The 13,017-nt window shown below is 39.7% G+C and overlaps 2 protein-coding genes across 5 annotated transcripts in view; both read right to left on the reverse strand.

Annotated features, from left to right (window-relative positions):
- Positions 1-295: 295 nt before the first annotated feature.
- On the reverse strand, positions 296-3,391 carry LOC144023614 (uncharacterized). The gene is made up of 6 exons (XM_077529258.1): positions 3,364-3,391; positions 3,079-3,267; positions 2,742-2,867; positions 1,628-1,777; positions 974-1,156; positions 296-886 (listed from the first exon to the last, which is right to left on the reverse strand). Exons 1-6 carry the CDS (start codon positions 3,389-3,391, stop codon positions 858-860), a joined length of 705 nt encoding a protein of 234 aa, XP_077385384.1. The 3' UTR covers positions 296-857.
- A 1,237-nt stretch (positions 3,392-4,628) lies between these two features.
- The window catches only part of col7a1 (collagen, type VII, alpha 1), a 95,425-nt gene continuing 87,036 nt past the window's right edge, over positions 4,629-13,017 (reverse strand). For all 4 annotated transcript variants that reach the window (XM_077528930.1, XM_077528929.1, XM_077528928.1 and 1 more), the window contains 15 exons: positions 12,102-12,137; positions 11,920-11,955; positions 11,611-11,667; positions 11,443-11,514; positions 10,292-10,363; positions 10,124-10,159; positions 9,945-10,025; positions 8,356-8,409; positions 7,183-7,236; positions 7,036-7,098; positions 6,903-6,965; positions 6,705-6,821; positions 6,013-6,090; positions 4,901-4,954; positions 4,629-4,785 (listed from right to left, as the gene is read on the reverse strand). In XM_077528930.1, coding sequence (XP_077385056.1) covers positions 4,654-4,785; positions 4,901-4,954; positions 6,013-6,090; positions 6,705-6,821; positions 6,903-6,965; positions 7,036-7,098; positions 7,183-7,236; positions 8,356-8,409; positions 9,945-10,025; positions 10,124-10,159; positions 10,292-10,363; positions 11,443-11,514; positions 11,611-11,667; positions 11,920-11,955; positions 12,102-12,137 — 1,005 coding nt within the window. In that variant the 3' untranslated portion in view covers positions 4,629-4,653. The remainder of the gene's footprint in view (positions 4,786-4,900; positions 4,955-6,012; positions 6,091-6,704; positions 6,822-6,902; positions 6,966-7,035; positions 7,099-7,182; positions 7,237-8,355; positions 8,410-9,944; positions 10,026-10,123; positions 10,160-10,291; positions 10,364-11,442; positions 11,515-11,610; positions 11,668-11,919; positions 11,956-12,101; positions 12,138-13,017) is intronic.

Consider the following 13,017-nt stretch of genomic DNA (forward strand, 5'->3'; position numbering starts at 1 on the left):
TATTTCAGCTGTCACGCTGCGCACTTTGATAGTGTGCCGACTTTGGGAAGGATGCCAGGTGAAGACGTGTGCTCGAGTGGATGCGGAGTCACTGAATGCTCCCACCAGGGGAAATCAAGCGAAGGCAGACGGCATGGAAAAGCAAAAGGCACGCGCAGTCGTGGCCAACAAGCAGAAAATCCTCTCATTAATGAAATATGCTGATGAAAATGGAACATCCTGATTGGTCTCACATGCGCAAATTGAAATGATTTGTCTTGTGTCGCCACAGATGACACTGAGATTCATTGTTCAGGAAAGTTTACATTTCGTTTATTCAAAATGCAATTTAAAAATAATAATAGTATTTTTTTTTTACTTTCTGTATTACTACTTTCTTTGTTTAGTAAACATGCATCCACGCATAGAAACACATTGTCCCCAAATAACAGAAACAAAATACGATGCTGCCCGAATCTTCAACTCTAACCATGATGGATACAATTTCTGCCATCTAGTGGTTGAGGATATAATTGTTCTGCCTGCCACTATATGTCACTGGCATAGACAGATGAACAAAAATGACATTTTATCTGTAGTAGCCAAAATAGTTTTAGGCCCAATTGAGTGAAATTGAATAATTTCCCAAAGGACATTAAGTGGCTGTGAATCACTGCCATACAGTACTTGCGAAACAGTATACTTAATAAAGCTAAGCTTGTCAGTATGAATATTCTCTGGATAAACATAGTTGTCTTTTTCAATTTGTTTCGGTTGGGAAGTAATAATAAATAAAGAAAAACAAATATTTACCATTGACATGTAACAAGAATGCTATAGAAAGGCTGATCTTGGTGTCGAGAACAACTTGGTCACCATCACCGGACTGTTTGCAGCAAGGGAGACCCTGGAGAACAGTTGGAACATTCAATACCCTTCCGCCTCTTAGCAACAATGCCAACACACACGAGCGCATGTGCGTGTGCGTTCCTACCTTGAGCCTTGCCAAGGCACACCTCCTCGCACTCCTCCAAGTGGACGAATCGGTTGTCGTTTCCTCCGCAGCCGCTGTAGATGAAAGGCCTGCACTCTTGGACGTGACTGTTGAAGTACCAGCGCAAAGTGAAGCGCACGCAGTTGCCCTCCTCCATCGGCACCAGGCACGCTTCGGCTGGAGCTGCAGGGGGCGGTGAGTCGGTGACGTGAAAAATAAAAATAAAACAAAGAGGGCGCCAAACATAAAGTAAGCACCTTTGATTTATGTGATACATTGCGATCACACCAAGTGAATTGTGCAATGCACACAAAAATGTACTGGTTTAGTTAATCATTACAAAATGTTGGTCATAAAATTAGCATGGTTTACTAATAACCTACTAGGTAACCCGTTACTTGGTAGCTTTAACTCATCAGTACTGGTCGTTTTTACCCAATGTTGGATCAAAAGCTTGACCTAACCTCCTGGGTCAAATCCTCAACCCAACTGTTGGGTCAAAAATAACCCAATTTGGGTAAAAAATGGACCGGTCCACTAGTTTGCAACAACCCAGAAAGTTGGGTCAAATTGACCCAAATTGGGTTATTTATGACCCAAAAATTTCTATCCCCACAATTATTATTCCCCAAATACGTTTTTGATCTTTCCTACCTTGGCCTGGGGCTTTTTTGATGGACCTGACCGTTCTGGGCTTGGATGCTTTCAAAGCCGGAACTTTCCCTCTTCTCTCCCCACCAACTCGTACGACATTGGGCGCATTTTTGCCCTCAACTTTGACCGTTTTGTGTTTCTCAGGCTCATCTGTGGAAACACGGGTTGCAGCAGGGATAAGTGAGTGAATGGTCACAACAACACTGTTTTAGAATTCTACACCCATTCAAACATTTCAATTTCATCTAAACATGCCTTATCATGTTTTTCCAGAGAGCCTTTGACCGCATCATGGATAGGTGGCGACAGCATATTAACTCATTCACTCCCATCCATTTTCACTGAAGCAACCCCTTTACTGGATTTTGTGTTCTATTGCTATAAAACATGAAATCTACCAAAAGAAAAATTAGCATCTCTTCTTTCATCAGGAAAAAAAAGTGTATTTCTATCTGTTTCTGTTTTGGAGCAATTAGCAATAGAATATAGCGAAGTTTCATCACAAATCTGTTTAAAACAACGGGGAAAAGAGTTTTTTGCAACATGGCTTTGTTTGATCTCTTAAACTCTGCTGCCACCTGCTGGCTATTTTTGTAATAACTACCATTGCTTCAAGCGTTTTCTTCAGTTTAGAGGCTGTATCAAAGCCTTCCGTATGCCCTAGCATAAAAAACAAAAAAAACGTATAACTACGTCTTTGGGAGCAGATGAGTTAAAAGGTATGCTAGCTGTGGCACAAGTGAAAAAAAAAATGCTAAGTAACACTGTCACTGACTTTAAATTGTTATTTTTAAATTTGTTAATGAGGATAAGTGGTACAGAAAATGGATGGCTAAATCCAAAAAGTCTTCCAAACTTTATTACTTCCTTTCTTTTTTGAGTTTAGTGGCAAGAATAACATTTGACTGTTTTTGTTTTTTCTCTGCTCATTGTCGCCATTGGACATTTAATCACCTGCCTGCTTATGCATTACTGTCATTGCATGTCACTCAACTCTGTCAGTCAAACGCAAGAGGATGATCAATCATTTGCTCATAAAAGTCCCCCCCGCCCCCCCACCCCCACCATCACCCCGCCACTTGTGAAATGAAGTGCTCCAGGCCAAGTTCATTACCATCAGTCTGATTGTCAGCAGGAGGGAAATACAGCAGCTCATCTATGGGGTCGTCGTAGTTCTCGATGGAGTAGATGTGCTCGTAGTCGGGGTCGTTGGTGTTCATCACCACGCGCAGCTCGCGGCCTGAAAGAGCAATGGCAACATGCTACACATCCAAAATGGTGGGATGGCAATCTGTCTGTGCACACCTGGAAATAAATATACCCTTATATAACCCACTAATGATTGAGTCCAACGGTGAGGGCAGGCACACAAGACGGACAAACAAACACAGAAGCCACCAAGCGGGTTGACGGACGGACGGACTGACGGACGGACGGACGGACGGACTCACCCTTCACAGCCTTCCGGGCCGCGAGTTGCTCCGCCGCCACGGGCTGGGAGCGAGCGACGGGACCGGACGCCGAGAGAGCTACACAGGACGCGGAGGACGAGAAAGGAGGCACCGAAGGAGAGCAGACAAGAGTGGAGAGAGGCAGCCGGTAAGCGTCCACCCAGGAGGACACAAAGAAAAGAAAAGAAGCTCAGAACATTCACAAACCAACCCAAAATCACCACAAAAGTCATTCGGCCGTTCCAGACACAAGGGTCATCCGATATTGTGACGCGTCCATGTGACCATGGCATGCAACGGCAAGCATGTACATTCTTGAGCTCGCAATCACTACACGCCTGGCAATAAATAAATCATGGCTGAAATGATTGATTTGGCCCCATTCTCAGCAGTAATGTATATTGATTACCTCGTGTGTTTATTTTGAGACATGGATCTCTCTCTGAAAAGGATTCTGCTAATTATACATAATGTCTGAATGAATTATGAACACGTTATAGTTCACAACAAAGGGTTTATTTATTTTGTGGACGGTATTATGCCACGCTAATCAATAATTAGGTTATTGTTAAAATTCACAACTCTCTTTGTGAGTCAAAATGAAATCTATCAGCACTTTTACTGGAATTTATTAGCAATTGAGGAGATATATTGACCAGATTTGGTCAATATATTTAGTGCGTATGAAATCATTTTATATTCAATTAAAACTGCATCATCTTCTTGACATATAATTATTATTTTTTTTCAAACTGTTCTAACTGTAACCATTCACTGATTGATTGATTGATTGATTGACTGATTGATTGAAAACAATTGTTTTGTAACTACATCTTTTGGAGATTTTTATTATCTTCATAAAATGCTGATTAACATTTCACACATACACACACACGATGGATGAATATATATATTCTCAATGATAATGAGGATAAATGAGTCATCTGTAGTTTTAAGTGCAATATCACCATTCACCACTTGATGGCAGACATGTCCCAATAACTACAACGTAACTCGGCTTAATATTTTGTGGAAATATAGCACCTTGATGATCAGAACATTTTGAGAGAGTTGGTTGATTTTTGTGGAAAAATAAGATACAGTTTATAATGGTCCGCCATTTTAGCCCCATCCGCCATTTTGGCTCCTCGTCCGCCATATATAGCCGGCAGTGTTTTTCCCCTCGTCCGCTATTTCGCCCTTACTCTGACACTGGCTGTAATTAACAAGTATGTGAGATCTCAAAATGGGTCAAAACTTTTATTTCAAGGAAGTTAACAAAACGGATGTCCTTATCAATCACTTTTCAGACATAACATTGGCATGCATGTAAATCCGTTGAGATGCACATTACATTACACAGCCTGCCGCAGCATACTGTATGTGCAATATGACTCATAGCCTGTGTCCACCACCCAACCCCCATCCGACGGCTCACTCACCTCCACATGCTACTCAGCAGACAGATGGACAACCAGAGACAGCCAAAAAAAAAAAAAAAAAAAAAAAAAAGGTCAATTCAAAAGAGTCGTGACATTGCTGTACTGCATTTGACTAACACTTTTGACAGTTGAATCATACGCGGCCATCTTTGCTGAAGTTCAATTTGGGGACAGCGCACCTATCCATTAGCAATGCAAATTGCATCCAAGACTTACCACAGTGCTGACTCATTTCCGTGCGTACGTACTCTCTGACCTCGCTCTCCTGAATCACAAACAAGAAAGAGGAATAATGAAACACTTAAAAAAAACGTGTGTCACAACCATTTGTGAGGATTGTGTTCCAGTCTTCAGAATGAGCCTTGGGCTGAAGTACTGACCGTCATGCCCGGCTCTCCTCTCTCTCCCTTGGCTCCATCTGGGCCCATCTCCCCCTACAACATGGACAGGTATTAGAATTTAGGACGTGCACAACCCACAGAGTGGCCTGCAGCACATTAATTCATTTGACGCTCAACTAAATGCAAAGTCAAAGTGAAAGGTTAATTCAGCATAAACCCTCGTCAGAATGTGAAATACAACTGATAGAAAATCATGTAATTGCCTATAAACTGGATTAGAGGCACACAAATGGAGGAGAGACTTGAATCCTGAAGCAGAGCGGCTCAGTCAAAAAAACAAAAAAATAAAAAAAAAACACCACAGACTCACATAGTCTGGAAAAATGTAAGTGATTAGAATTTATTCATTCATTTAAATTCACCATATCTTGTGGTCTATTAAAAACTAGGGGTGTCAGGTGATTCAAATTTTTAATCATAACAAATCGTATGACTTCAATAGTTAACTCAAATTTCTAAAATCTGTTCTAAATGTATAATAAAATGTACAATAAAATGTTTTTTGTATTTATATATATTTTCATACTCAACATAAAAGTGGGGAAAAAATGCTAAACTAGCAGAAATATGGCTGCATCTTTTAGTCATTGTAATTTCATAATAATTAATAAAATTGAGTTAAAAGTAAAAAAGATGTCCTGTACTATAAAGAATGAGTATGATACTGATTTTTTGTAATTTTTCTGCCACTAGGTGGCATAATTGCATTTGTAAGACGTTGGTGACCGCTCAGTGCATTTTTCCAAGTAATTAGTGAAATTCTGCACATTTTTAAAATTATAAAATACAACTTGACTCCAATCTCCACAAATGCATGCATTATTATTACATGTATTACTGTTAAATTTTGACGTGGACATGTCTGCTGTGTTTCAGGTGGATTTTCCCCCAGTACAGGCTTTACAAGTAAGGGGTGGTCATTAGTCACATGTTAGAAAAAATAGTGGCATTAAAGGAACTTTAACTTAACTCAAAATGAACACACTAATTTTGACACCCCTATTAAAAATATATATTCCATCAAAAATTGAAAATGAGCTATAGCAGTTCCTAACTCATTTAGAAAGCCATAATTGAAGAAAACTACAAACCGACTCTCCACGTTCCCCTGGGATCCCGGGAACACCACGTGGACCCACCATGGCGGGACCAGCAGGACCTCGCTCTCCCTAACACAGAAAATACAAAAAAAAAAAAACAGTTGACACAATGTAGCATATATTGGAGCTCTTCAAGTCAAGCCTCCATGCAGATGAGTCATTATTGAGAAGCAGTGGCATCCATAAATACGTTCAATTAACAATCTGTTCAAACATACATGACACAATCACTCAAGAGTTGTACATTTACAATAAATGAGAATAATACGAAAAGTACTTTTTAAGATGAATCTTCTCCCTACCTGAAGTTAACTTCCTGCTTTCATGACTAAAAAAAAAAAGAAAAAAAAAAAAGAAAGAAAGAAAGAGAACCTTGCACCTCAGCTGTGAAAGTAAGTGCAATCATAAGCGAGATATTGCTCTCCTGTCAAGAGCTTTTTTATTTATGAGCTTGATGATGAAGGAGACAAGTGGGTCAAAGTCAGGCCTCGTCAAGCTGTCAATCACAGCACGAGCGACAACGCACACCACTCACTCAAGGAGGCGTGTGTGTGGCAAAGCAAAAAGCAAACACGCTACTTTATTATTATTTTGTTGTGCAACTAACTATTTTTTTCTTTCCAGTGACGACTGCTCACGATTTTATTTGCTCACTGTATAATAATAAAGTTATGACTCATCACCTTCTGTCCTTGGAGCCCTTCAGGGCCTTTTGCACCAGCCATTCCCTGGGGGCCAGTCAGTCCAGGCGGCCCTTCCGCTCCTCTGGGCCCAGGGGGCCCGAGGACACCAGGCGGACCCTGCACGGTTCACAGGCACCGTTCATTTCGTATTTCTTGCCGTGAGATGAACAAAACCTTGAGGTGGGCGCGCTCCCTCACCCTTTCACCTTTGTCGCCCTGAGTTCCTTTGGGGCCCTCGACCCCGTCAATGCCGCGGTCCCCCTGCAAAGACAATGTGGTGTTATTGAACATTGAAAGTACTTTGCTATTTTGATGAGATCACTGAAGTCACCTTGGGGCCGACTAGTCCCTCTTTTCCTGGGATTCCCGGTGCTCCGGAGGGGCCCACATCCCCCTGAAGACAAAAACACATTATGAGTGACATCGTCAATGACAGTAAAACGAAAAACAAAAAATTTGGCTTTGCTAGTTGCCATACCTGATCACCTTTCCTTCCTGGTAGACCCGGTCGCCCATGGAAGCCATTATCGCCCTGATTACAAACATAGCGGCACATTTCTATTGGTTCAATGTATTTATCATTACATAAAAGAAAAAAAGTAGACATTTTTTCATTTATGGAATAATAGTGAAGCAGCAAAATCCACCCGTTTTTATCCATCTCAGGAGGCGACCATTTTGCGAATAGCTGTCGACTGAAAATGACATCACAGTTGTTCAGGGCTTAGGTAACGACCAATCACAACACCCCTTGTGAAGGTCACGTGACCAAACCCGAAAAGCAGGTGAGCCGTGATTGGTCGTTAGGCACTGTGATGTCATTTTCAGTCCGCAGCAAGAGAAGGATTAAAAACGGGTGGATTTTGTGGCTTCGTTCATATTCCATCCAAACATTTTTGACTTGACTTTCAACGATATTTTGACTCTTTAGTGCCATCAATAAGGTCGCTTCTGAACTTTACAGCTTTTACTAGTCATCATTTTGATGCTAAATTTTATTTTAAAGACTTGTGTTCACTTCATAATGTCGCTGCTTAGTGTTGTTAAAACTTTTTTTTAGTATATTTGATGTTTGTAAGATATTTTTATCAGCCGTGTCTGTGTACATTTCATCATTTCAAAATCAACTAAATCAAGGAACCTTGTACAGATTAAAAATAATGCGTTCAAGGGATCTAGTCTGTAAAATAAACAGAACTCGTGTGCAAGTTTTTCATGTTGATTACCAGATTTCTACATTGTGATTTAAATATGGGAAATACAATAAATGTTTGCTTTTAGTTTTAACATAAGTAGCACCACAACTGGCTTTTGTCATTTTTCCTTTTGTGTAATTTATGTGACTTCCAGTGTAAGAGCTTCATCAATCATGATTCATAAATGTATTTGGTTTCTTTTCAGCCTTTGAATTTTCATTCTGTCTATTTTTAATGATGCATCATTTTTCATTCTGTCTTTTCGGAATATCCAATATGTCGTCTTGAGATTGAATAACAGTCTATTAATATCCAGCCACTTTGTAACATTTTCCAACTCATAATTTAAGCGAAAGTTAAGCAATGTTTGTCATATTTATTGTTTTTTTTTTTTTTTTAAATAAGACAGGCAATGTTGTTGTGTTTTTTTTCTTCTTTTTCTGCTCATCCGTCACCTTCTCTCCTTTGGGCCCATCGCCTCCACAAAGCCCCTTGGATCCTCGGTCGCCCTGGAAACGCACAGAAGTTCATCATCGTGAGAGACACGGAGAGGCTTTTAAGTAACAAAGGGGATAAAAATGCAACCCGGCCGTCCATCCACAGGCCATCAGTCCTTTCAGCGGCCACCTAGACTGATGCGCTTCCACACACACACGCATACGCCAGCCTCTGTACTGAGTCCCACAAAGCAAATGGGCATGACAATTGTACATGATAATGGTTATTGAGGGAGCACTTATAGATAAAAGTGGCAAAACAGTCGCAAAAGAGTAGCAGCGGACAGAGAGATATGGACAATTTACAGTGAATGCCTTGACAATGGCATACAGTTATTATATAAAATTATACTTTAATGTACAAACAATACAATGCATTTTACACTTGTATGGATGGTTTTTAAAATTAGATGGCTAAAGCAAGAATTCTTATACGTTCCTGACGAGGGCTTTTTTGTCATTTATTTTATTCTGTTGTTCAGAAATAACTTACAGGGTTCTATTTTCGTGATCGGTGGAAATTCTGCGTCATGCGCGCAGGGGCAGGTTAGACCCGATGTTGGTAATATCTCAAGACACAAATAGGCTGGTGGATTTGTGAGAGGGAGTGCTGCACTGCTGTGGGAGTGATCACAGCCGACTTCAGTTATGGCCAATCAGACAGAAACGAGACAGGTTATTCGCACACTCGAGTCTCGGCAGGGCGGAAGCACATCTGCTCCTTGAAGTGGGCAGTCGGAGACACACGCCCCCACCAATAAGTTGATTTAGAGCAGGGGTGGCGAGATCCGGTCCACGAGGGCCGTAGTCCTGCAGGTTTTGGATATTCCCCTTCTTCAACACAGCTGATTCATGATCAGCTCAACAGCAAGCTCTGCAGAAGCCTGATAACGAGCCTGTTAATTGGAATCAGCTGCACTTTGAGTAGGGAAATCTATCTAAAACCTGCAGGACTCCGGCCCTTGCAGACCGCAGTTTGCCACCCCTGATTTAGAGGGTTTAGAGGGGGCTTTGGTGCCATGTTAATGTCTACACCAATGATGTCCAAACTCGGTCCTCGAGGGCCGGAATCCTGCAGGTTTTGGATGTTTCTCTTCTCCAACACAGCTGACGCTCATCAGCAAGCTCTGAATAAGCCTGATAACGATTCTATTGATTAGAGCAGGGAAACATCCAAAACCTGCAGGACTCCGGACCACGAGGACCGAGTTTGGACACAACTGGTCTACACGGATAATCAGGGGGGAAAAGAAAAAGCAATTCTTGTTGTGTTGACTACAGGATGGTCTGATTTATTCATTTTGCATAATTCAGGAGGAAAATATGAAAAATGATTTCCTGTATCCGCACTCATTCCGAACAAGATTTAATTAGTTTTTTCCCTAACCCCATTGTTGACCCAAACACGTTGTGTGGAACTTTGTTATTCTGTTAGGTACAATTTACATTCATTATCTTCAGTCGGATCAATTTCATGCTGTTATGCAGTTGCTGGTCGCATCATCCACCCCTGAAAGGCATTTTTTCGCTTGAAACCACAAACTCACCTTCATTCCTCTCATTCCGACGATGCCGATCTCTCCTTTGTCGCCCTTGTGCCCGAGCAGACCGTCTTTCCCAGGAAAACCCTGCAAGAAAAAAAAAACACCACACGCACATTTTGCGGATCCAAGCCAAATATAGATAACGCAGAATTCGAAATATATTTGGACGTAAGGATACCGACCGCTTCGCCAGGCACGCCGGCCGGGCCTGCTTCTCCCTGTAGACAAAAGTCACAAATACAGTAATTAGAGCGGGGAGATGATGATCTGCACAAGAACTATCTGGCTGTGCTATTAATTCCAATGCCGTTTAATTATAACCATCATCCATGCGGAGCGCCGTTGCTTGCCTTCTGTCCACCAGGACCGCGAGCGCCAGGGAATCCATTGGATCCTCTTTCCCCGGGCTCCCCTCTCAGACCCTGATGATCATTGAGGGAGAGTCAGGTGATGTTTACAATAACAATTAAAATTTTTGGTTTCATGACAGTAGAGAGTACAACAGCCAAAATGAGAATAACTTTTGAATCAACCACTTTGATTGGAAAGGAGCTGAAAAAGAATAAAAATAAAGATATTAAAGGGATACTTCACTTATTTAGCCCATTATAGCAATAAAAATTTATTATTTTGTCTATAATTAATTTGATGCTTCCATTATTTTTCATGTACAATTAGTACCTTTAAAAACACATTTTGCAACTTGCTGTCGACTGAAAATGAACTGTTTTCTAGGTTTGGTCATGTGACGTTCACAAGCTGAGCTGTGATTGGTTACCTGAGCCCTTGTGATGTCATTTTCAGTTGACAGCAAGTTGCAAAATGTGTTTTGAAAGGTACTAATTGTACATGAAAATAATGAAAATATCAAATTTATTATAGGCAAAATATTAATATTTTGACTGCCAAAAATGGCTAAATAAGTAAAGTATCACTTTAATAAGTACTCTATGGTCTATTTAAGACCACTACTACATTTATTTAGTATTTATTTATTTTTTGTATGTAATTATTATCAAATTCAATAAATGATTATCTATCTGTCAAGATTAAGAGATACACAAATGTTTCATGCTCCAAAATAAAGCATATTGTCAATCATATGTGAAAAATGGGATGGGATGTTTTCCTTTTTTTTTTCTGTTTTTGGGACAAAACTGAATTTATTTTTCTTTATTTTTCTGACACCCCCCCCAAAAAAAAAAAATTAACACAAGTATTTTAGTTTCTTTTTTTCTTTAATATTTTTGGGATGAAACTGAATGCAGACATCCCAAAAAAAACCCATAAAAATAAAAAAATGGGGGACAAAATGGTCATGAAGTATTTTTCACATAGCCGTGACAATATGCTGGATTTTCCACACCGTTCCAAGTGTTTATTGAATATTAGAGTGGGAATTATTTTAATGATGTCCATAGAGTGGAACTTAATATTTTAGTTGTGGAAGGATGAAGTGTCTTGCAGACAAAAATGTCTTCCAGGTAGTTCACACACTCACCTGCTCCCCTGGTGGCCCCTCTTGACCCTTTGATCCTTTTTCTCCTTGCACACCTTTAGGCCCTCTGTCACCCTAAAAAATAGCAGGACGTGAACTATTTTATAGATATGAATTTAACAATATGAAGCCATTTTTGTTGATGATGTGACAATTGTGTAATTCACTGACTTGTTCTCCTGCGTTGCCCTTTTCTCCAGCAGGTCCGCCTATCAGCATGGTGTCCCCCTTTGATAAAAAAATAATGCAAGAATCAAGATTAGAAAATATTTGCAGGTGAACTCCCATTACATTAACATTGAGTGTAATTATAAGCTCTTTATGCACTTTCTGAACTCCTTTTTTAATCTCCTGAAGCAGTCTGTCAGTATGTCTTACATCAAGTGTTTGTTTGGCTTTATGTATATAAATCACTGCAGGAGAGCGACGGGGCGGGCAAACCACTGCAGTGGCGCTTATTAGATATTAACATGCACACACCTTCTCTCCTTTGTCCCCTTGCAGGCCAATATCTCCCTGAAGACAAACAATAACAACAAAAAGAGCAAAACATTTCATCCTGGCACGTCAGCGGACTTTCATTCACATGAGCAGAATGCTTATGGGATGATGCTCGCATGATGACATGAACAAACGGTAAAAGGACTGTCATTAGTATTCACCTTCTCTCCCCGAGCGCCACGCACCCCTGCTGGACCCTGATGGATGGGGCACACAATTATACAGAGCTTCACAATGCAAAGCGTCATGATTCTTTTGCTGCTTATACTCAAAATATACAATAGCTTTTCATTGCACCAAATGCTGCTATTTTTCTTGATTCTGTTACAGCAGACCTTTTTATAATATATATATATATATATATATATATATATATATATATATATATATATATATATATATATATATATATATATACACACATACATATATACACAGAGAGAGAGAGAGAGAGAGAGACTTTTTTTTTCCTTTTAACTCAGAAGTATAAAGCGGTAGCAGTCATGCACTTGATACACGTTACTGTTTGACTCAAATTAAAATTACCAGCAAATAATTAAACAAATGCATGCCACAATAATTTCACATTCATCAATAAATCATTTTACAGTAGCAAATTTATACTTTTTTTTTTTCGTGCAATTGCTCTGTACATTTTAATGACACCATGGCTGTGTATACAATTCATTAGGATCAATTTACTTGAATAAATCAAGGCTTTTTTTTTTTTAATAATCTAAGCTAAAATGTTATTTTGAAGTATGTATTTATTACTTTTTTCACACAGTAATATTATTGTTCCCAGTATTCATCAAACACCAATGCTACCCACCCACATACTGTAAACAGATGCACTATTTTACTTTACTGTAAGGAAACACCAGACTGAATAAAACCAAATAAATAAAAGCAGCTAAAAATATCATACAATTAATAATAATAATAATAATAACAACTCACACAGAACTCGTCCAAGTGTTGTGATATTCAGATCTTTGCTTGGATTCATAATGTTGCACCATTTGGCTTATCAGTGAGCATTAGTCGATAAAAATCTAAAGTCATTATGTGTTTTCA

This window comes from Festucalex cinctus, chromosome 8, assembly GCF_051991245.1.
Source record: "Festucalex cinctus isolate MCC-2025b chromosome 8, RoL_Fcin_1.0, whole genome shotgun sequence".
NCBI lineage: Eukaryota > Metazoa > Chordata > Actinopteri > Syngnathiformes > Syngnathidae > Festucalex > Festucalex cinctus.